A 24924-nucleotide genomic window follows, 5' to 3' on the forward strand; every position below is an offset into this window, starting at 1 on the left:
AATTTGATCAGGAGCTCCTAATCATATTCCCTTTGAGAATTCCAAATATCTAAGCTCTCTGGTAAGAATCACAAGTCATTTTAATCCATGAGAAACATAAAACATGTACACTTTAGCTATGTTTGCTGATAAAAACGGCATGGAAGGTAAGCCAAGTTAAATGCAACTTCACGTTAACAGATAAACATAGAGACCAACAACATTAATTCATGTTAGACATGTCTTTCTACTTACATAAATCCATGTGGGAGAGACAGAGTGACTTTTTTCAGGCATTGGACACTGTGTTTTGGTTTATTTTCAATGGACTCTATTGATAACAGTTTATAGGCTTTATTGAAAAAAAAGTCATCTAGAGTTTGTTTTTTTAAACATTCTTCCCTCTAATGACCTCTTGTGCTTTCTTGGTAGTTCACAGAGGGGACATGGATGATTTAACTTGCGTCTTCTTCTCTTTTACCTCACCTTCTCTTCACACTGACAACATGTCTCGGCCTCGCACCTGTAACAGCACATGTACGTTACTGTAACTCCACTGTGTTTGTATCTGCGTTTATGTCCTGGGCCTATCCCCTCTCTCTTTTCTCTCTTTTTCCACCCTGGTCTTTAGGCAATAAGGCAAGAGTGGCGGGGCCATAAGCAGTCTATTTATATCAACAACAGCCTATAGGAGAGCACAGGCTGTGGCTTAGAACTTGAGGATGAGATGGAGATGTACCTTCCATCACCCTGTTAAATAGAGAATGAGTCCCAGGGTGCTTAGACTCATCCATCCACATGTGTTGTGGCTGTTAATTGTGCAGTTGCATTATGTCTTCTAAGATACTGAGAATTGAGTATGCTTGACTCTGATTAACTGTGACGTTGCAGACGCTTTGTTTTGACTAGCAATCAATACTTTGTGCTCCTCTGTTCTTGATTGGTGCATCACATGGCCTTGTGGGGTTTTCAAATGTCAAATATATTCCGGGAATATATTCAGGTAAAGGACAGATTACAGTGAAATGAGAAACTTGCAGGCATCTCGTGCATTTGTTAGCATTTTTCCCCTTCCATGGTGTTTATAGTGTCATTGGAAAGTACATTTTATGAGGGCATTTTGACACTATGCAAGTTCCCAAGTATCATTTTTGCTATGGTTGCATTTTACCATATCTCATCAAGTCTTATCTAAGTTGGAGAGACAACCAGTCTTTATAACATGTGCTTCATCCATGTCACAGTGCAGGTGTTCTTTATACTCTACCTCCTCATCATCCTTCTCTTTCCTTTCCTGACCCCTTCACCTATTAATCCTCCCTCCTTGTTGTATGCCTCTCAGCATATCTTACTCTAGCTCTTCCCTTGTTGACAGTGCCAGATATGTGTCTGTGCTTGGCGGGCCATCTCCAGACAGGATATAAATAACTAGCAGAGTTTTTGCTTCGTGTCCTGAGAGCTCTACTTTCTTCTCACACTTAAGGAACCATGGGAAAAGAATCTTTCCCTTACGCACATGGCACTCATAATAACAGACATAGTTATACATAAAACCTCCAAGCACATGTGCCCGTTTGCAAGCTTTGCGCAAACAGACACAGACACAGTTATGCGTGCACACACAGAGATCTCAGTGGTTTATAAAGGAAGGTTGCAGTTTTAAAATAGCAAGGTAATAAGAACAGGGGCGATGTTTATAATGAAATGTTAACTTACGTTACATAACCTGCACTGTGGGAATGAGTGTATTTCTACTGTCATGTAAGTATGGGAAACTTGCTGAAACAACAGAATGGGATAAAAGTCTGGGAGAGCGAAAAATAGAAAGAACAAGAAAACAACTACATTGGAGAAAAAAGTTAAAATGGAGAGGGAGTGGAAAAAGAGTTAATCGGATAAGTATTATTTTTCTCCTTGTGACATACCAGACTGAAGAGGGAGGGGTTGGTATGAGTCTGTGTGTAGAGGAGTGACAGTGAAACAGCGTTAATGCGAACTATAGTTGGGAGTCGGGGAGAATTCAAGGGTTGGCAGGTCAGACTCTGCTGACACACTGGGATCAGTGATGGGATTGTTTCCACTGGAAAGAATTCCAAGAATGAACTAGAAGAGCTATCAGTGACTTTACTCAGAGAGCTCTGACAACAGTTTTAATACATTGCCAGGCACACACGCTCTCACAAACATTTAAAGATACTGTATCTCATGCCAACAATGGTGTGCGAGACACACTCCATTCTCCTATGTCAGTGAGTGACTCTCACGAAGTACTCATCTTACCATTTGCAAAATGAATGCTGTCACCTCTGACCACCAGCAGAGTAGTTAACAAACTGATGTGTAAGGAAATCACTTTCACACCAGAGATACAAGAGAATAATTTCTTAAAATCGGTAGTGGGGTTAATTAAAACACAAGGGTATGTTCATATGGCAGTAAAAGATTAAAGTCTGTGAGAACTTGATTTCAAATCATGATTGTTTTTAACATAAAATACTCATGACTAAATAAGCAACAATACAATTAAAAAAAACATCCTCAGGAGTTATATTTTGGACATATTATGCTTATTCACTTTCTTGAAGAGAGTTAGAAGAAGATTGACACCACTCATATCTGTACAGTAAATGTGAAACTGAAGCCATTAGCGGGTTAGCTTAGCTTAAGCTTTAGCAGTTTTTGTATGGATTAAACAAACAAGATAAAACATGTTAATTAGGGGACTGGTAAACAGGTTTTAATACCTTTGGACAGAGTTAGGCTAGCTGTTATCAGTCTTTGTGCTAAGCTAAGCTAAGCTAAGTAGCTACATATTTACTGAATGAAAATGAGAATGGTATCAGTATTCAAATCTAATTCTAGGGAAAACATTCAGAAACTCAGTCAAAGTGCTGTGTGACGTGGTTTGATCAGATTCAATTCATTGACAATTGTCATTGTGATTTATATGTTGCTAAATCCTGATGGTGCATGGAAGCATGTTACATTGCCCTTTCCAAACTAAACCCCGCCCACTTAAAACCAGTGAGAAAAATACAGAAATCTCTCAAGTGAAATAACTAAAACTGCTACTCGTTGGCAGGAAATTGTGTTTGTGTAGGACTTCATAGTCAGAAGAAGAAAATGGGTTTTCAGGGCTTTTAAAGAAAGATATTTCTTGGTGTTGTAACTGAAAATTCCTGCTGTCTAGGTGATGGAAATACTGTCACAGTAGTATTTATAAATGCTGAACTTCTGTTAACATTTCTGTCAGGTCACAGTTTTAAATGCTTCGATTAGGTTTGATGGGGCAAAGCCATACCTGTCAGTAGTATGGCTGTTTTTTAAAAAAGAACAGGTCAGACAGTCAACTTTCAGTTCCGGTGTTTAGAGCAATTCTCAGTCATGTTTTTCTAAAAAGTAAACCAAACCCAAAGAACAAACAAGATCAGCGCACTACAAGGCCTCAGGGATTGGCTCATTGGCAATAAGTATATGTTGTTCATTGAGTGGGCACATTGCTTTATCAACTGATTTCTCATAAATGTTCAGTCCTTTCTTAGCTTTGCCCTTTTCAAGAATAACCTACTAGCGACATGTTTAGTTTTCAATGTTCTACTATTTTGCGTCATCCAAGTACTCTTTGTAATAACGCTTACAGGAGGCCAATGTGATAACAAGCCTTTATAGATTGCAATTATCACATAGACATAGCAGGTGACATCTGGTTTATTTTCTTTCACTTTCTGCTCACTTCTCTAACATGATTACAGGTTGCCTTTTCATTGTGAATGCCAGACGTAAGGTCACAAAAGATCTTTTATACAAAACTTGTGGGAGGAAAACAAATCACAATACGCAAAATACCCAGTAGAAGTAACGGTAGGAAGTAAGTGTTTTGGTGGGTTTGCAGTCCAGGAGGATATATGAGTGTGTCAGGAAGTGTGTTGCTTGTGTGTATTGCTTCTCTTGTTTGGGTGATGCTTTGGTGTCAAAGGCGATTAGATAGCATCACAAATTTTACAGTTGCATGAAGAAATTCTTTAAAAAAGAGTTGATCGAGCTGAGAAGTGGCTGAAGATGAGGAGCTGCAGCTCAAAATATCAAAATGCTATGGAAATAAGCTTCAGGGGCCTCCTTTCATATCTCTGTAAGCCCCCAAAACACAGGACCATTCTTCATTAAAGCTGAAGTATATTGCTTTCTCCAGTAATATTTGAAAGTCACATGATTGTGTATAGCTGGATGCAAGTTCAGTCAGTCTCTCTAAGGACTGTGGTTGTCCTTGTCTAACTTCTCATGATTTCTTCTTTCCATGATCTCATGACATTTTCTGCAGAGATCAAGGAGCAGTTAAGAAAAGGATAAAGGACATTCCTTTTGTAGCCTATTCAGAGCTAGCCACTGGCTCCCTATGCCCGACACACACTCGGCTGCTGACCATTATCAGCTGGGGGGTATTTATAACTCTTTATGCTCCATTTTTTCCAGGAAGAAGGAAGCAGGATAGAATGTCAGTTCATTGTTCCCCTTCCAGGAAGTGACTGTAAGGCCCTGAGAGTACCACCTTGGCCAATCTATCAGGCCCTTGGCCCCCAAAGGCCCTACTGCAGCAACTCTGATGGGCTATTCCCGGTACAGGGCAGTCAAACGTGACCTAGTGGGTCACTAATACAGTACATAGCAGCAAATCACCTGAGAAGTTTCCATTGTAACAGTGATCAGAAAGCTTTGTTTATTCCTGTAAATCCCCCAGTTCCCCATTAGAGCTTTTCCACTGAACCAGTTTATTAGTCTTGTATCATTGTGGTGAGTGTTTATGGGTAGAGCGTGAGGAGTTTCTTCCACAGGCTTTTATACCCTGTACTATCCTCAATGTCTGTAATTGTTAAGACTTCAGAGATTGGTAGAGCCAACCAACATTTTCCAAAATGCTGGATGGCATCATTTTAATATTGTAAACATGCAATTTTTTAGGAACTTAGAAATAAATGCTGTTCAGTGCTCAGGAATGAGATTTTGTTGTAACTACAGTCAGATTGTGTGCAAGTTGAAGACAGGAAGTAGCATGTGGCCTGTTCTCGCTTCTACATATACGTATTTGATACAGGCATCTGTATTCGTAGAGAGGGAGATACCGAGCAGGAAGTACTACTGCTTTTCTCTAACCACTGCAGGTGAAGCGAGTGGGGGGGGGGGGGGGGTCGCAAAAGGAAAATCTAAAAACACAGAAGTAAAAGTCTCTTGGAAACAATACTTTAAATGTGCTTGAGGACTACCCCAGTAAAACACTCATCTTGTACCATAAAAATGGCAGTTACTCTTCATAGTTATTCACAGTCAGATAGCAAATTCAAATGTTTATTTACAGTCTCTGTAATTGTCAGAGTAAAGTGGTCTAAATACCAAAAAAAACAAAACAAAAAACCCCCACACAGCACCACACAACCCCACACCACGAGAGAAAGATGCCAGCTAATCTCCCTGAGCTTTACAAAAACCAATGTGGGACCTGTAGGTGACAGGAGAAAGAGATGTTCTGTACACAGCCCTAATGCCACTCAAATGAGAAATTACAAAGAACAGAAATTTCAGTCATGCTTGTACAACAGTATTTCATTGTTTAGACAAAAGTGAAATCTTTTCCACAAATTGACCGACAAGACTTGTTCCACAGACAATAAGCAGTGATTTTAAGAGTGAACAAAAAACATTTAGAATTGCAATACAAAACAATGACAGAAGTTACTACCAGAGAACAAATAAGCTTTTCCATTAACAGTGTTTGGCAAGCATTAGGACACATTTTATTGTGGGGAAAAAAACAAAACTGCCATACTGATTTGTGAATGCTGTCCTACAGCGTGAATTCTCCCGTGACCTGAACTTCACGGTGTCAAAAGTATGTTTTCATGAAGGAAGACTAGGAAAGACTTTCAGTTCAGGTGTGTACAGCTCAGAGCAATTCTCAGTCATTCTTTCTAAAATAAAATAAGTAAACCAAACCCCAAGTACAAACAAGATCAGCGCACTACAAGGCCTCAGGGGTTGGCTCATTGGGAACAAGTATTTACACGTCCTTCATTGGGTCTGTACATTGCTTTATCAAAAATGTCAACCCTTACTCAGCTTTGCCCTTTTGAATAATAACCTACTCGTATCACATTTAGTTCACAATGTTCTACTGTTTTGCTTTGTCACCAAGTACTGTTTTGTCATAAGGTTTACAGTAGGCCAATGTGATGAGGATCATAGAATGACTGTGCCCTCACTGCATTACAAGCATTTGTACAACAGTTATCATATAAGCATAACAGGGCATGCTAGTTTATTTTCTCACTTTCTGCTCACTTCTCTAAAATTATTCCAGGTCGCCTTTAACTGAACGCCTGATGGAAGGTCACAAAACCAAACAAAAAAAAAACAAAACAAAAAAACACTCAACAATCACCACCCCCCTTTTATACCTATCTTGAGCAGCAACATTTTACACAAAACACCTACTTCTCAAAAACAAGACAAAACATTCACTTCTCAGAAACAGGCAAATCTATGGACAGCAGTGGCAATCACAATAATTAACATATCAATCCAGAAATTAACACAGGTATGGACAGTGTACTGTAGACGATAATCCCCATGGGTACCACAATAGTTCTGTATGCGAGTATGTAAGTCTCTGGGGTCATGACGCCAGCCATTTTGGAGTAAAGTACAGTGTACAGCCCCCCTGCAGTATAAGAGCTGTCCATGGAGCACCAAGCTGCCACTGTCCAACAGAACATCCTTTCTGGGCCGAGACACACACGGTGGTAGGAAGTAAGTGTAGTTTAGGAGGTGTACATGTCCGTTTTGGTGGGTTTGCAATCCAGGCGGACTAATAAGTGTATGAGAAAGTGTGTTGGCTGTGTGTATTGCTTCGCTTGTGGGAGTGATGCTTTGGCGTCAAGGGCAATGAGACAGCATCACGAGACACCGAATGCGTGTCTGCCAGTCGAGTCTGTTGAGTGCTGAGGTGCAGTGTAACCAGTGTGGGAAATGGAGGGTCCATCAGAAAGAAAGCGGGAACAAGACCGTATGGGTGCTTCAACACAGCCTCTAGTGCTGAGAATTCTGCATTGGCTGTCCATTTGGGATACTGCCATTATTCTGATCAACTTCCTCTTCCTCCTCTTCACTGACCAGAAACTCCTCTGGAGGCCAGCGAAGCTCCCCGCTCTCGACTTCCCCCTCTGTTGGCTCAACTACGATGGATGGCAGACGATCTTTGAGCTTACAGCAACGGTCAAAGTCTGACGGGTCGGGGAATATCTAAAAACATAGGTAAAATACTGGTTAGTATTCTTTCATTAACCTTGGGCATACATATCAATACAATTGAATTTCTGAACTGCAGAGTCAGCTGTCCCATATTGTAAGCCAAGAAGTTATTTGTGAGCATATTTCTGATTAGTGCCAAGTGTGCGATAGGCTCTAAAATACCACAACTTGGTCTTGAGCCTTGTAGAAGTGTTGTAGGCGCCACTACAAGGCTAAACAACTGTGGGGTAAGCAATGTGAAGACTAAACATCTGTGATGGGAAGTTGTTGCTTAAAATCCCAGTGGCATACCTGCTCTTTTTTTTGCTGAAATGATGCTTTCCACATAGGAGCTCACATAAAAATAAAACATTGTACAAGATTTAAATCAGTGGCTTTGTTTGGGTAGATGAGGCATGTCTAGTAAGATTTATGCTAAATGCTGTATCATGTTTAATCTAAATGCTTTGGAAGGCACTGTGCCAAGCAGCTGGTAGCTACTTATGAACCCATCCAGTACCACGTCACCCACTACTCAAAAGATTACAGAAGAGCATAATCATAGCATTTCAAAACAAAAAAAAAAGTGAAGGTTTACTGGGACATATGTATAAATAAAAACATTTATCCCTATAACAATCAGCATTTAGTGTGAAACACTTTATATTCCTTTGGAGATTGAGTTGTAAAAAAGATTTTGGAAAGAACATAATCAGCAGAGTTATCGGCAAATCCAGACTGATGTGTCTGCTTATAAACGTAGCGCGCCATAGTCAAATGTTTGGATCTAAAGTGAAGGGCATGAGAGACATTCTGACAAGAGATTACATGCGTTCCCTGTCCTGGCAGGATTGGACATCAACCTCAGACTTTGTTCTCAGGAACTGTAAAAAAGGCCCAGGGGAAAAAGCCTGCCACTCCTGGTCCAAGAACAGCATTTTTAGCTGTTTGGATAAAGTGGATGAATATTTTTAGACCTGCATATTTCACTCTAAGACATTGGGGGTGGGGGTGATGTTGCTGTCTGGGCAAAGAGCCGAGTGGAAAGAAAGCATTAGATGAGGCAGGAGAGGGACTGAGACAGGAGATAGAGGGGATCCAGCTGTGTCCAAGTCTGTTTATTTCATAGAAGACAGATGAGAAGGGAGGAAAAAGACAAAAAAAGAAAGTTATGAAAATGCAGTGTGAATGTGAGAGTTTGTCGTCAGGTTATGAAAGCATGTATGTCCATCAGCGTCTTTAACATTCTTCAAAAACCGCTGCGTATAGAAGCATGCTAAGCGGTGCGATTATGTGTGCGAGCATGTCTGTGTTCATGTCTAAGGCCTGCATGTATCTGCATTTCCTGGTCTGCATCGACAATCCTCACTGTGCGTAAGCACTAAGCGGAGTTGGGCAGTGAGTGACCTTGCCTTTGGACCCCTTGCTAACACATGTCATAACTTGTTTCACATCCAGTGGCAGGAAGCATTGGTCAGCCAGGCACAATACTGGCTATTTTAGGATCTTCTGGGGTGGGTTGGGAGGGAGTGCACTCTATACGCCTGAATCATGACATGGCCTTTTGAGATAATTCAGTAAGCATTTGCTCATCTTTCTCCATTAGTAGGTCACATTCATTTCAGTAGATTAAAAAAGGTGCAGCTGGAATTTAATGTTCACAGAATTTAGTCAAAGCCCCCGTCACCCATAACGGAGGAAGTGATTGGTGGCAACCTCACTACCTCATACAGTGCTTCTCTATGGAGTGGCTGGGACCTTGGGCAAATGGCCATGGTGAGGAAATACAGAGCAGTGATGAAAGAGTGGAGAAGTGGCACCATATTTTTTTTTCTGTCTCACCCCCCCCATCTGCTCCTCTCATCCTCAGACTCACAGCTGGGGTGTGAACTGTTGGGAGAGGAAGCCAGCCTTCCTCTGGGTCAGTCTACTTCCTCTTAGAGTATGTCTACATGGCAGTAGCAGGTCAGTGAATCAGTTTGTGTGTATGAATTCTCAACTTTCATACAAATGATTAGATTATATCAGTCTTGTATGAAACTAACAGGAACGGGCTTTTAGCCCTGTGAGTTGTAAAAGCCTCGGCCGGTGGAATTTGCTCAAGAATATTTTGATACCCATGTCCTTACAACATCAGTAGTAACTCTGGTCCACAAGTTAAGATGCAGCTCCACTAATAATTAGGCCAACTTTATGTCCAAAATCATAAATGGTCTGACATGAATGTGTCAGTATTAAAATAGGGCCCCACCTATCCCCACCCCCCCCTTTCCACCCTGGGTACATATGTGACACTAAAATAAGCAGGCAGCTGTGTGTTTAAGTAGTTTTGTTTCTAAGATGGCCCTGTTGAGCTGACAGTAAAACAAAGACCTTGTCAAGACCACCTGATGGCTGCTTCTCTCATCTCGTATCTAAGTAGTAAGGGTTAGAGTCTGTTTACAGTTAGAGTCCCTAAGTGTTAAAAAAAATAAATCGAGTGGAAGATGGGGAATCAAAGGAGTAAGATAAGCAAAGGTGAGAGACCTGCCCGTTTTTATTTTCTATTTAACTCAACACTTTTTTATATTTCCCTCTTAAACATTAAAGAATGATGTAGAATTTTGCATATATGCATAGCATTTCCACGTAACTACTCAAATCTGTACATCATTACACCATTACACTTTAATGACTATTGTTAGCATCATAATGATACACTATATAAGTGGACGTAATTATAGTGATGTCACCCATTGGTTTGTGGACTGCAATTTTGAAGCCTCAAGTGTGGCCGATAGACCGCCGCCATGTTGAGTTTTTGCAACATACCATATTTGAACGAGACGGTGGAGGTAACAGGTATATGTGGATCTAGCTAAGCTAGGTGCATCTGTAATTCATGTTAACTGTCATTTTAACATTGTCTAGCGAACAATAGGCTTAAAACTAAATGTACTCAGAGAAAGTGAACAGCCAACTCCTAATACGGCATGGCTGGTTAAATTTACACAGTGCTGTGGGTACAAGTCACTCTCGCCTGATTGACAGGTCGCCATGGTAACGCCTTGTGTTTACTGAGGTAATAAATCAGGTGAGCAGTAGGGTCATTTTACCCTTATTTCTAATGGAGCCAGACTTCTTTTTGCAACCAGAAGAGTCACCCTCTGCTGGCCATTTTGATAGAATGCAGGTTTAAGGGACTTCCGCATTGGATTCACATCTCAGACCAGTTGGTCATAATAGTAAAACATGGTCAAACTGTCCTAAAATGATTGTCATTTTATCAAAAACAATTCAGCTTGGCCAGCGGTCTTAAAGGTTAAACAAAAAAAGTGAATAGAAAAAAAAATCTCAAGTGTTCTTTTACATTTTTTATTCACACACACACACACCATCTCATACCAAATTCCAACATGGGGTGGCTGCTCCCTCCTTATGTTGATGTCAATCCAATTCATGATAATAAATGGATAAAGACTGCCACAAGATGACCATGCGACAAAAAAATATAAAGAAATAATGTTCTGGTAGAGTATTTGGATGGAAGTAGTCTTTCACAGTTCTACATACATGAATGCATGTGTGCCCTACCTGGAAGGAGAGTCTGTCCTTGCTGGGGCTGAGTCTCATGTCCTCCATGGGGGTGCTGTTGATCATCACCTCAGTCATATCTCGGCCGGGCACTAACACTGGGCTGCAGGGTTGAAAGAAAAGAAGTTATGTGATTAGATATTGTGCAATGGTAGTCCATATGGGGGGCTGAAATTCTACATATTAGGTGACAATCTGCCAATGAATGCATGCATCTAAAAGAGAAAACAACCACATCTATCAGACTGTCTGTATGCACACACACAGTTAAAGTCTGGAAATCATGGTTGTTTTACCTGTACACGTTCGACAGTTTTATTTATACTCTGCACATCTTGACCACAACATATCCAGTCCATGCTCTGCTACTGCACAGCAAAGCTGCACAGCTCATGCAGTGGCTTGCATAAGGTGGCCGTTTCTGAATACAGGATGATGTGCTCTTGCACTAGCAACTAGAAAACAGTCATTGTGAGAGTGTGCTGGGGGCGTGCTGTGGTATTTGACTGGGGTGGAACTCGATGCACTCAGTTCCATCAAAGCTTGGCCAAACTTTCCATTTTAGATGAAAGTAACAAGAGGTTGTTTATCCATGTTCAATGCATTCACTATCCAGCATTGTTGTAGTGTGTGTGTATATTATATATATATATATATATATATATATCTCTCTCTCACACATATACACACACACACACACACGACTTGAAGCAGGTCCCAGGACTGACATAGATGCTGTCTTGAGACAAGATGCTGAGTGTCCTTCTCACGCTCTCTATTTAAAGCCTTGTGGTCAGTGGCCACAGGCTTGTGGTTTGTGTGGTCACTGACTATATGGAACAAAGAAAAACAGAACATGATAAGAGGTTCACTCAGAATCTCACATTTTCAATGGACTTGTTTTGTTTTTTGGAAGAGATGTGGACTTCTCTCTAGTGCCTTATGTTAAAAATGTGTTTTTGGCTAGAGCAGAATGGTGAAAAATTATACTGTGGTAGGGATTAAAACATTGTTTAAATAAAAAAAAATTATCTCATATATATATCTCTCTATCTCTCTCTCTCTCTCTCTCTCGATTACGTAAACATGTTCCACAGAATTAATTTTACAACAGCCTAATTCATCTATCAAAACACCCTTGCTTCAAAGTCTATTAGCTAACTGGAAATACTGAATCATTTCAGTGTTTTGATAGACAAAGAGAAGTCCCCTTTAAAAATAAACAGGGTTGAAACCTACATTACTTTTACTTCCATCTGCAATTACAGTCTCTGGAATTTTTAAGTAAAGCACACAGTTTCATCTTTTTGTCTTCATTTATGAGTCATACCAACCCCCCCCCCCCACACACACACATTACACTCAATACTCTTCACATATAACAATACAATCTTTAATTTTGTCTTTAGTGACTGTTGTGAGAGATAGGAAATCGAAAAAGCAAAACAATAGAAGGTAAACCCCCCCCCCCCGATTAACGATTTTTATTTTCCATTTCATCCTTTTATTAATAGTTTACACTGCACTGTAAATTTTACCGTCCTGTTTTTGGGGAAGATTTAAAAAAACAAATCAGATGTTCCTTGCTTTTAAACCCAATTAGGTTCTCCTCTGTCATAAATTGTCAGACCAAATCTTAACAGGGCTAAGTAGAATCTCTCTCTGTAGAGTTCGCCACAATCTGGGTCACGGTGCGTCTGGGCAGGGTCAAGTAGGGCTGAATGTTTTTCCCTTTGCCGTTGACTACTTTTACCAAGATTGTAGCGCAAGCAACCTGGATTTATGGTGACAATCGTTGAATAAGAGGCAATATATATCCTACGAAGTTTGACTGGTGTGAGAGATCAAAAAAGCAGAACAATTGAAGGTAAAAAGCCTGATTATGCAAATGTAAAGCACTTTGAATTGCCTTGTTGAAATGAAACTTGTCATGCCTTAAGTGAGACTATGTAACCTTTGAGAGAATAAATAACATACCTCTACTTAGAAATAAAAACTTGAATTCATAAGCAATAAAATGGACTCTTGCTCAATTCTTACTCCCACCTTACTTGGTCTGGTATGACCAGCAGTTCATGGCAGCTAGTGTTAGCAAACTTTATAAATATATTGCTGTGTAATTCACAGTTTGCTGACTTCAAGGCTCTACTTGTGCTGCACTACCTTTTAGCAATTATTATACTCGTGTGGCCACAAGTGACATTATTCCACAAAAATTGCATCATCTCACTTTAAATTCGGCAACAAGAACAAAAAGGAGTCCCCCCTAATCTGTGGCGATTGGCAGTGATTTCACACACACCCTGAGGAGAAGAGAATGGCATGACATAGTCAAGAGATCATTAACCCCTGAAGCAATGACATTTAACACACACACACACACACACAATGTGGCTCTAAAATGAGAAGCTTCTGTTTGAATTACCGTAAAGTAACCTTTACCAACAGCCAGACAAGTCGACACAGGCATACTTTGCCTAAACAATACCCGGATATCCAAAAATAAAAATAAGGAGGCTTGAAGGATATGCAAGGTTTAAATATGGAAAAAACAGAATGTCAGCTGGGGCTGCTCTTGAACATATTTCATCCTTGAGTGGGAGCAGAGAGGGTGAGGCAAGAATGCAAAAAGCAGCCGAGGAGGGGACGGAGGTATGAACAGTGACAGTAAAAACCTGCGCAACGGAGGAGAGGGGAAGAGAGGGAGGGAAGAGAAAGAAAGATAAACACTCAGGCCTTGCCAGTCATATTTCTGTTAGGGGATCGTATAAACATCCTGCTCAGCTAAGAATAACAGAACATCGGCCTAATAAAACATAAAGGGGCACAATGAGGAGGAAGTGGGGGTGCACAACTAACAAGTCAACCTGGAGAGGAAACAAACAGACTACAGTCACATCTACTACTGCTGCTGCTGCTTCCAGTGTCAAGCAGGGCTGAGCTGGTAGTAAACCTCTTTACCTCCTGACCAAGTCAAGATCATGCAAATGCAAACCTAGTCCTGCTAGCTTTGTAATGCCACATGCAGCCAGGACACAGATGGACAGCAGGTACAAGACACACAAGTCATGTACCTTATGTCCAAAACCGGTATTGGAAAGGATTACTAGAGTTTAGAGCTAAAACCATTTGTCGATTAGGTGAGCGACAGAAATTATCAGCCAATAAGTCAATTTATCAGAAGTAATATTTCTAAACAAAAAAAAAAAAAAAAAAAAAAAAAAAAAAAAAAAAAAAAAAAAGGGATCCAGATTCTCAAATGTAAATATGGTGGTTTTCTTAAGTCTTTATGACAGCAAAATAGTCTTAGACTATGAATAAGTAATTGGGAATAGTTGGCACATTAATCAATAATGGAAACAATCTTCTGTCACAGACAGACTGCAATTGACTTATGCAATATTTTTAAAAGCTACAGTTGCTTGAAAGATAACAAAGTTAATCCGTGATCCTACATGACAACCTAGCGCAATGTGATATTCTCTGTTAACCCTGTAGATTACAACCACTGAGGTACAGACAAATGCACTGACCCAGTGATCAGAGGAGCAGCAGACAGTGGAATTTGCATCTTGAATTATCAAAATGGTTTCCCCTCTGCCACCCCACAGTTCTTACTACTACTATCATAAATCTCAGCCTGTGTGGCGACAGGGCAAATCTGCTAACGTTCCGTGCCAGCACTGAGCTTTTCCACCAGCAGAGTCACACAGCTCTGCAGGTATGTGGGTGGCGCAGGGACTGAGTAAGACCCCAGAAGTGTGCTGGAATGAATGAGTGTATCCAGATTCCTGTGGGTTCAGTCTGCCACTGAAAACACATCATGGATCAGTTACCACTCCAGTGCCTTATGGTAATACTAGTGATGTGTGTGGACCAAGTTTTAAACATATGCTGCTATCTGTCTGTCTTGATATAGCTACTGTTGTGAGAAAAAAAATAATAGTCTTCCTAATTACACAGAAAACCGCAGTGCAGACATTAAAGGCTTTAGTTGAAGTTGTAGCATGCAGATCCAAATCATACTCAAACATTTCTAATCATACCTTTGAAATAAAACTAACCCTTAAGAAAAAAGTTAAACCCCGTTTGCGGATTTGTCATACAAGTAGGCTAACATGACAGAACAGAGAAGTACAGGTCTACTGTAGGTAAGCACAGGCAAGAAAGCAAGTGTGGTTACAGTAAAGAGGTCGATTCTGAACTTCCTGGTATAGACAGGCAGAAGCCTGCTGAGGTTTGAACAGTGCTCACAAAACAAGGTTTCAAAAGACACTTGCATATTTTCTCTACAGACAGGAAAAGATTCGACAGATAACAGAACAGAAAGTCTTAACAATGCACTCTATGTCTGTGTTGAGAAGTAAATCAAGAAGTTAGGAGGTACTGACTGCCAGAAGAAACTGATAATAGATAGTAGGAATAGATAGAGTGCATTCATCCTTCGTCTTACTCCATTCAAATGTTTAAGGATACAGCAAAGTAAGCTTGTGTGCTTCCTGGTTTTAAAAAGGGTATTGAAAAAGGGTGTTAAAGTACATTTTATCCCTAAACATCAGAAAACGAAGACACCTGTGACCACTATGACCTTTCTGTATTAGCACATGCAACAACATTTGTCAAGCTGGGGGCTGACAATCATTTGCTTCCAAACAAAAAAAACAACAAACACCGCACCAACAACAACAACAGTGAGACCTAAAATTTTCAATTTCTGGGGCAACACCCCACAGAAAATCTCAAGAGGGAACAAGAGTGGGTGTAGGAACAAAGGTGGCTGATTCTGAGGGAAATCACCAAGCAAAAGAAAGCACAACTATGTAGTTAAGTGTTCCCACCAGTCAGGTGCAAAACCTACAGATCTAGCTATTCATTCTTGATTTAGTAGTTTCAACCAAATAGCTAGAGGGGTAGCACAAATAAAGCTAAACATTGCTGACACATGTGAAAGTCGAAAAAGATGCCAGTACTCACCAGTATATCTGCGGGGAAAATACAGACATGAATTCACACCTGCTGTCAAGTCTAATGATTAGGGGATGTAATTACAGTCACTGACTTCTCTCTACTTTTACTGCCTTTTTTTCTCCAAAGCAGCACAGTACGTTCACGCAAACCGAAAGTGTAACTGTGCGACGAGTCTGACAGCCACGGGAAGACAACGTAGCTCTTTAAATTGGTGCGTCTGATCAGCACCCCAGTTGTGTTGAGTATTTATGCAAGAGGCGTGCGCTCGGTCGGGCACAGACACACCTCCTCTGTAGACGGGTCAGAAAAACTTCAATGGCAGCTCATTATCAACAAGAGCCAATCAGAGCCCAGGTGACTCGAGCTCCTCCGCCCCACCCCCAGCCCCAATGACGACAGCAGACACTGAACCCGCTCATTGGGAATGGACAAGGAGATACTGCATGATGCTATTGATTTGTAGTCTCCAAGGCAACAAAATGACAGTCTTACCTCCTCCTGAATGACAAAAAGTCACTGATTCGCTCGTTAGGTAATCCGTGACATTTATCCAAATAAGGAGAAAGGGGAGGGGAGAGAGCGCCTCTGCCTCAGCTCATTCACAAATATATTCCAAGGGCAAGTCAATGTCTGCATATTTCATTAGCAATGAATAGTCATCCTGCAGGGATTTTGACTTAATATACAATATAAAACAAAGCATGCAGGATTCACGTGTCCACCACAGATTGGCCAATCAGACTGTTTCATGAATTTCAAAATTATGTACATAGGCCTGCACTAAGCTGATTTTCCAGGACCTGACCACGTTTAGGACCTCCAGGACATCGTTGACCTTCAGTCCTTAAAATGCCCAGTTGTCTTTTTCCCTGCGCGTAGTATAGCACTGTATATTTGGCTCAGACAAAGCAGCTGCACAAAAGGTTCTCCAGTTTTAGGTGGTAAATGCCAGTGGGCCTCTTCTGCCACCTTGTGACAGACCAAGGGTGAGTCACCTCATTCATAATAACATCCAGTGCACATTTCATTTTGGAAGAAGGCACGTTTTTAAACAATACCCCATTGTCTTTGTTGTGACATAAACACTACATTATAATGCAGCTCACAGCTTTAGCAAATCTGGCAGTTTGCAAACGCCCTTTATTAAAATCTCTTGGGTGACAGCAGATGGCGTAGGCTACATGCCCGGCAGAGGAGCAAACAGTGATGAAATAAGCACTTTCTTAATTTGATTTTAAAATGCGCCACACAGAGTATTCTTTATATTCTTTCAACCCCTTCAAGGCAACCGCCAACTAACTTAAAAAACTAAAATGAATTGAATGTGGAGACACCACACTTTCAACAGTCACCAAATACGACTGCATAAGAAATATAGTATATTTCCTTTTGCTTGAATGGTAAAACCATATAAAAAACATGGAGTCTTGGACCTGAATGCTTTACTCAGGGTAAACATGATGAAGCTTCAGTGAAGATTTGGAACATGCTGAACCTGAATACAAATGTGATAACAGTGTCAGAGTGTCAGTGTGGAACAAAATGGAGGGTGGGGGTGCACACTCAAAAATGGAGGTACGAGACAAGAACAGTTCTGTACAGGTACACTTTTGAAGAATGTTCCCTTGAAGGTACAATATCGGTCTTTAAGAAGGTAGAAGTGCACCTTTTTACTTAAACTTCTAAAGGGTACAAAGTGCTTTCAATCAAAAGTAAGAACAAATTTATAACATTTCATCCCCAGTTACCTGCAGCAATGAAAAATGTGTCACTCATTTGCTCCAAAGTTGGCATCACTGAATGGCAGTACAAACTGTAAAACCCAAACTCTTCCTTTCCAGGGACCATTATACATATTTGTTGGGCAATGTTTTTATTTATATTTTGAGATTGTAGATGCTCTCGGTGGTAGAAAAAAGAAATAAAGGTTTAAAGATATAATCTATACTCTCAGGTGATTGGCATGTCACTCCCTCATGTAAACTGTGTTAGCTGTGGTTAGCTAGGTAAATTGAATGACAATGACAGTGTATTTCAACCATTTTTATATACAGTCAATGTGTGGTAGTCTAAATCTGTTTTCTTCCTTTTTTCAAGTGGAGCAAAGAAAGAGTCTTATATTGCACGACACCCAGAAAGAACCCACGCAGACATGGGGAGAACATGCAAACTCATGCTAACTCATTGCTTCAATACAAAATACACATATTCAGTATGGGTACATTAATGGACAACTGGCCTGGGGAGTACAGCTAATAAAGACAAAGATATATAAATATTTTTTGTAAGTTTGTTCGAAATTATTGCTGTAATAACGTCATCATCAGGCTAAGCCAATCAGAGGCATAGTAGGGCGGGCCATGCCTTCTCCAAATTCACTCCCTGACCCCGCCCACTCAAAGTAAACGGCCAGTTTGCCGCTCAAACTTCGCTGAGCAGGACAGGAGATTTTCAGCAGCAAAGTGTAAGCTAGCTAGCTAGCAATTTCACTCAGGGGTCTGTCAACGGAGGCGCTACTACAAAAGTTTGCGGTGGGAGGAGGCATTGAAATTTCGTCTGAGGAGGCTGAGAAATTTAGAGGCAAGTGTATGGAGGTAAAACAATGCCATAAATATTGAAAATGGACAGACTATGTCACAAATAGATATTACAACTTGTAAACACAAAACACAATCTACAAATAGATTCAAAATCCACAAACTCCTCATGATCCGCAAATGTAAAACAATATCTACAAATAGATTTAAAATCCACAAATAAACACATCATGACTCACAAATAGAAATCAGTGATTTGTATGTGAAAATCAGAATTTGAATGAATGCAAAGTGATTTGTGTGCAGGTGAGGATAATGTTCTGTTTGTAGATTGTGTCGCATTTGTTCTCAGAATTTTTACACTATTGTCTCGCTGTGATGACAAAACAATGCAATGATCATTGAAAATGAATATACTATGAGTCAAAAAAGCATTGCACAATTTGTAAACACAAAACAAGATCTACAAATAGATTTAAAATCTGCAAAGAAACGCCTCATGATCTACAAATATAAAACACGATCTGCAAATAGATTTAAAATCCTCAAACAAACTCTTTATGATTTACAAAGAAAAATCAGTGACTTACTTTACAACCAGAATTTGAATGAATGCAAAGTGATTTGTCTGCGCATGAGGGTCATATTATGTTTGTTGATTGTGTTGCATTTGTTATCAGAATTTTGGCACTACTGTTTTGCTGTTTTTCCCATTAAATTTTCTCCTCGTAATTTGCAAACGCACATTGTCTAACTTGTATTTTTAAACCACTGCATAAAGACAGTCTTTCACATTCTATGCAATGCTCTCCATACAAGTGTTGCATGGTTTGCAGATCACAGAGCATTTACAGATCCCTCGTATGTCTACAGATCGTTTTGGCACTGTCTTTACGCAGAGTGTGTGACTACGATCCACATGTGTAGTCAGCCAATCAGGGCAGTGGCGGTTTTAGACAAATTTTATTGAAGGGGCCTGGCTGGGGTCAGTTGTTTTGTCAGAGGGGCACATTCAATCCGCGACAAAATAAACAAAGGCAGTGTTCAAGCTTTCAAAATGTCTTGTTTAGTATATAATTTAATGTTTTAGAATGTTTCAGTAACTTACAATTATTTGTTTCAGTAACATGATCTTTTCAGTAATTTAATTATAGTTTTATTAAATTACATTATACAAAAAAACATTCCTGTTAACTTTAGCTCAAGTTACAGTACATTCTTTGATGCAACACTTCTTTGTACGGCTTAATGAACACAATAAGCTCTAATGTACTAGATACGTCTCCATATTCACCCCAGTTATTAGTCATGATGTGAAATATACCCAAGACAAAATACTTGGACTAGGACATCATCTGTGCATTATGGATGGGGATAAATATTTTGGCAGACTGCATGTCCAGCCTGGTAGGACCAGTAGGCTACTGTGATCGCTTTTTGTGTATGAAAAGTGCAGTTTAAATGCAATGCATTATTGCATAATTGTTATGATAATAATTTACCCTTTAAGGAGGGGACTCAGAACAATTTCAGCAATATCCAAAGGCTATCCATGCAATGGAAACGTATATTACAAGGACAAAATATTGTCAACAATGCTGCATTCACTTTAATGTACTTTTCAAGTCAAGTAGATTAACTTTGAGGTGAGCAATGTATTACACTGATTAAGTTACAGTGATCTTGATTTTACAGTATCAATGGCGTAGATATTTGTAAGAGCAGTTTATGTTGTGGTGGCAGCCCGGCTGTCGGTGAGTGTCCTGTTTATTTCTCCTTTTTTGCTTGTGATTCTGTTTTGCCCTGGTGTTCTGTTGTACTCTCCTGTACTCTCCTGTCTCCTGTACTCTGCCTGCCTCCCTGTTTCTCCTCCCCTGCGTGTCCTCTCCCTCTGCTCCTGAGCCCAGCCAACGACACGCACCTGCACCTTGTCAGCCACCTCCTCTGCCTGCCACACCTGCCAGCAATCAGCCTCATCTCTGACAATACTTCTACCCCGGTTCTCCAGTCAACCACTGCTTGATTGTTGTTTTTCCTTACCCGGTGCCACTTCACCATTCAAGTTCTCATGTATTCTGAGTCATTTCTGTTTCCCTGTGCTTTGTCTCCACTGTGTCTAACGCTGTCCGTCTGTCTTCCCCCAGGTTCATTCACCCTTGTCTCCCGTCAAGTCAGCTGGGCTCGCCACCCTGCCCTCTTCCCTCGGACCTCCTCCACAGCATCCTCCCGGCGCTTCCCCGTGCCCAGCCAGTCTGCCACCACACTCTTCCACCAACCTCCCCGGTCAGTTCTCCCGTGCCTCCTCTCTCCCTTGTCTCAGTCTCCTTGGTTCCCCATGCCTGTGTTTCCCTGGCATCCGCCTCTCCCTCACCTCCACTAAATAAAACCATCCTGAAAAAATTCATCCTGAGCGTTGCATTTGGGTCCACTCTGTCCACGTCACAACAGTTTACTGGAAAAAGGTGAGTCTGTCTAGATCTAGCTTCCAAACAATAGCATGGATGACTAAGTGATCAACTACGTGGCCAGTTATAACATTGTCAGACTATCGCAAAATAATATCGCATTTGCTTTACGAGGGAAACTGAAACTGCTTGTTTTCTCTAGACCTTCTCAATTCAGTGCAATGAATAATGCGAAGTTCAATAACATGTAACATTAACGTTAGCCTTTAAAAGCGTTGACAAAACAATAGATTAAACAATCCACAGGTTATATTTTACTTCATTTACTTAGGTGAAGTCAAAAGCCCGGATTAAATAAAAATCAATGAGCCTGTTCCAGAAGCAGCCTCGCACGCCCAAGCCATGATATTACCTGCACCATGCTTCACAGATGAGCTTGTATGCTTCGGATCATAAGCAGTTCCTTTCTTTCTCCACACTCTGGCCTTTCCATCACTTTAGCAGAGATTCATCTTGCTCTCATCAGTCCATAAGATTGTGTTCCAGAACTTTTGTGGCTCATCTCTGTACTTCTTTACAAATTTCAATCTGGCCTTCTGATTCTTACTGCTGATGTGGGTTTACATCTTGTGGTGTGGCCTCGCTATTTCTGCTCTCTGAGTCTTGTTCGAACGGTGGATTGTGATACCTTCACCCCTAGGAGGCCGTTGGTGATGTCACTCACTGATGTTTTGGGGGTTTTCTCTACAGCTCTCACGGTATTTCAGTCATCAACCACTGTTGTCTTCCTTGGCCGACCTGTTCGACGTCTGTTGCTCAGTACACCAGTAGTTTCTTTCTTTTCGCTGCTTGACAATGGCTTGCTTTTCTCCCATAGACAGCTCTCTGGTCTTCATGTTGGCTTATTCTCTTTAACAGGAAATGCAGTCTTTAGAGGTTTGAACCAAGGATGAAAACTTATTAAATAGCTCTGCATGACTAGTCTGTTTGGACGATCAACCTAAAAAGGCAACACCTGGGCAACAAGAAACATCTGTCAGCCCCATGTTCCAATAGTTTTGCTCACTTGAAAAAATGGGTGGGTTCAAACAAAGGGTGGTATGTCCTGAGTTGTTTAACACCTCTAGATTTGAATACCAGGAAATGAGAGCTGAAACTCTGAACTCTTGTCTCATACTCATCTTTTGATGTTAAACCCAAATGTCTTCAGTGAACAACAAAAACAAAGGAATTTGCCTTACCGTTCCAATACTTTTGGAAGGGACTGTATATGAGAAAAGTTGATCTACAGGAGAAACATATGTGAAAGCAACACAGAATGAGAGCTGCACTGCATTATATTCTGTAATACTTATAGGTTTTTTTTTTTTTTTTTTTTAATTGTCACCTGCCACCTGAATTTTATTTTCCTTTTTAACACATGTAGGAAAGGCAGAACAGGAAATTAAGTCTTTAATGCTTTACTTGTGGAGGACTCCCAGACTCCCCCCCCCCCCCCCCCCCCCCAACTCATATTTCAGCTTTGATTTCTATTAAAGATTGTTAATTTATTATCACATCTTGTGCTTGTGACACTACTATGGTGCATCGCCACATCTCGTAAGCTAAGTGTATCATCACATCCATAATGTGAGCCCTTATATCCCCACTACTTTTCAACACAGTGACGCCCTTGCATGTCTGTATCGTTCTCTTGTTGCAGTAGTTTACCCCTGACCAGTTTGTATTGACTCAAATACAGGCATGCAGACACACATTGTAATGTACTACCATACACAAATATAAACACACACAGAGTGTTTCCAACTTTGGGGGGATTTTTACTGACGGAGTACTATTACTTTCTTTACTGTCTGTTTCCCACTTCTATGCATTTGTCCTTTTTCCAGCTTTAAAAACAATTTAGCTTTCAGCTTTTAAGCAACATCAGCAATCACACGCTGACAGGTATCTAACCAACTCAGACTACATTCTGGTTGTCAAAGCATTGATTGTGAGGTACCCTTTCTTAAAGGATGTACATGGGAATGGTTGTGTAAGTATCTCTCCTCTGGTTTCTCCTTAACAGATTCCAAATGAACAGAAATGTACATAATTTACCTTCATAATATCTGTTTGGAAAAACCAGCATACCTGGCACAGTCAACTCAAGAGAAAATTCAAAACCGAACAGGCTCCACTAACTAACAATGAGGAAGTGAAACGAGTCTAAGAAGTTTCGGCAAACAAGAACATCAAAGACCACAGAAGAATCTGCATCCTCATGTCCCAGACGACTGAAGCCATCTGTAGTAACTCCCCACACCGTCTTAAAGCTTCACAAAATGTAAGGCAAGAAATCTAGTCATATTGTGTGCACATGATTTGTAATCAGTATTGTCTGCTTTGATAAAAGAATCGTGCATTGTGGGGGAGGATGCAACCTCTGAGGCTCATATCAAGATGCTGCTTGAGCAGTACAGAAAGTTGTATCCCGATGTGAATCTGACCACATGATGAAAACCTTTGCCTGGAGACACCGAGAAATAGCAGAAGGAATGTCTACTGAGGGTGTCTTGAGGAGATATCTATTCCTAAGAATCTATAAAGACACAATCTTTGACGGGGAGTCTGACATGGAATGCTCACTGGAGTCCTCTATTTTGTGAGTGTCTCTGAACCTTCCTCTGAAAGTGGAGATGACACTGAGGATCCTGCCCATCCCAACCAGGACTGGACAGCGCAAGTCAGACTGAGCCTTCCATGTCAGACTTCCTCTCAAGGCTTGTCTTCGGCACTGAAATGCCTCTGCATTTTTGCTTCTTCTCTTTGTGCCTTTCTTTCTCCTTCCCTGCTAAATGATGAAATGACCCATTAGCCAGGTGCATACAGAAACTAAAGGCTGTTTTTGATTGGCCTCCTGCTTTTGTTGTAGTTCAAACTACTCAAGCACCTCTTCAAAGACACATGCAACACATCCCTCAAAAGATGGCCTTTTTCACCCCTGAAATGATCAGTGCATGGTTACAGATTCACATACTCATGCGCGCGCGCGCGCGCACACACACACACTGGGAAAAGGTTGAATCTGGTAGAATACAGTACAAATGTCAAATATAACTACTTTTCTTCTAAATGAAATGCTTACATTACAGAATGCATGATTTTATAATGTAGTGGCAGTGAGATCAAAAAGTGTGGTTTGAATGGAAGTCTATGAGGCCATTTTTGTCACGAAGGTGTCCAGTGGGAGTATTTTGCCAATGCCTCAAATAATTCAACTGGCATTTAAAGGGTTAAAATCCTGAAAATAATTGAATATTTGGTATTTTTAGGCAGAGAAGAAGTTTGTTTATGAAAAAAAAGCAGAAAAAAATATTGATGTATGATGATTTTATAGTAATTTTTTTGTGCATGTACATTTTTGCCACAAAGGTGTCCAGAGGGTTCAGACACTACATAAAAAATACTAACGCAATCAAATCAATTTTATTGCAAATCTTTGACATATCCAAGAATCTAATTACCACCAAAGCCCCATCTCCCTACTATTTATTTTGTGGAAAATAATTCACTTTTAGTGTTTGTCAGAAATATGATGTATAATGATTTTATAGCAGTTTATTTGTGCATGTACATTTTTGCCACGAAGATGTCCGGAGGGTGCAAAATTCGAGGAGGGCACAAGGGTTTGGATAGGTTTAAAAGACTGACTTTGATTCAGTAACGAGCTGGCTAGCTAACCGTTAGCATCAGGTAGCTGTGCTAACAGCTGCAGTAACACTGGGCAAAGCTAAAAACAGGCTGATACACATTTTCCCGTTTCCATCAGTGAATTTCGTGTTAGACTCATAACATGTACGTTGTTTTGCATGTTAGAGCTTCCACTTTGACACCATTATTGTCTCTGAGGACTGCACTCCAGAGCCAAGCACAGACCGGGACAGGACCAGCCTGGGGTCGAGGCGAAGCAGAGGAGGGAGGGCTGTCACAGTCCGAGGAAGAAGAGGCAGGACGGGGAGGACCAGGTGCAAGCCAAGGAGCACAAATTCTAGGACCTGCATTGAGCTTCACACTCCAACAACGGCATATGAACGTGTGTGTGTGTGCATATGTATGCATGCATATATATATATACACACACACACACACACACACACACACACACACACACACACACACACACACACACACACACACACACA

General features: G+C 40.7%; 1 protein-coding gene and 1 long non-coding RNA gene across 2 annotated transcripts; one reads left to right on the top strand and one right to left on the bottom strand.

The window, feature by feature from the left end:
• Positions 1-5305: 5305 nt before the first annotated feature.
• Positions 5306-16072, bottom strand: lbh (LBH regulator of WNT signaling pathway). The gene is made up of 3 exons (XM_046062902.1): positions 15805-16072; positions 10831-10933; positions 5306-7269 (listed from the first exon to the last, which is right to left on the bottom strand). Exons 1-3 carry the CDS (start codon positions 15831-15833, stop codon positions 7057-7059), a joined length of 345 nt encoding a protein of 114 aa, XP_045918858.1. The 5' UTR covers positions 15834-16072; the 3' UTR covers positions 5306-7056.
• LOC123979139 lies at positions 7148-20739 on the top strand. The gene is made up of 3 exons (XR_006827164.1): positions 7148-7292; positions 9128-9222; positions 20480-20739. It is a non-coding gene; the product is annotated as an uncharacterized LOC123979139 (long non-coding RNA).
• Positions 20740-24924: the final 4185 nt, after the last annotated feature.

The sequence above is a fragment of the Micropterus dolomieu genome, linkage group LG11 (genome assembly GCF_021292245.1).
Source record: "Micropterus dolomieu isolate WLL.071019.BEF.003 ecotype Adirondacks linkage group LG11, ASM2129224v1, whole genome shotgun sequence".
NCBI lineage: Eukaryota > Metazoa > Chordata > Actinopteri > Centrarchiformes > Centrarchidae > Micropterus > Micropterus dolomieu.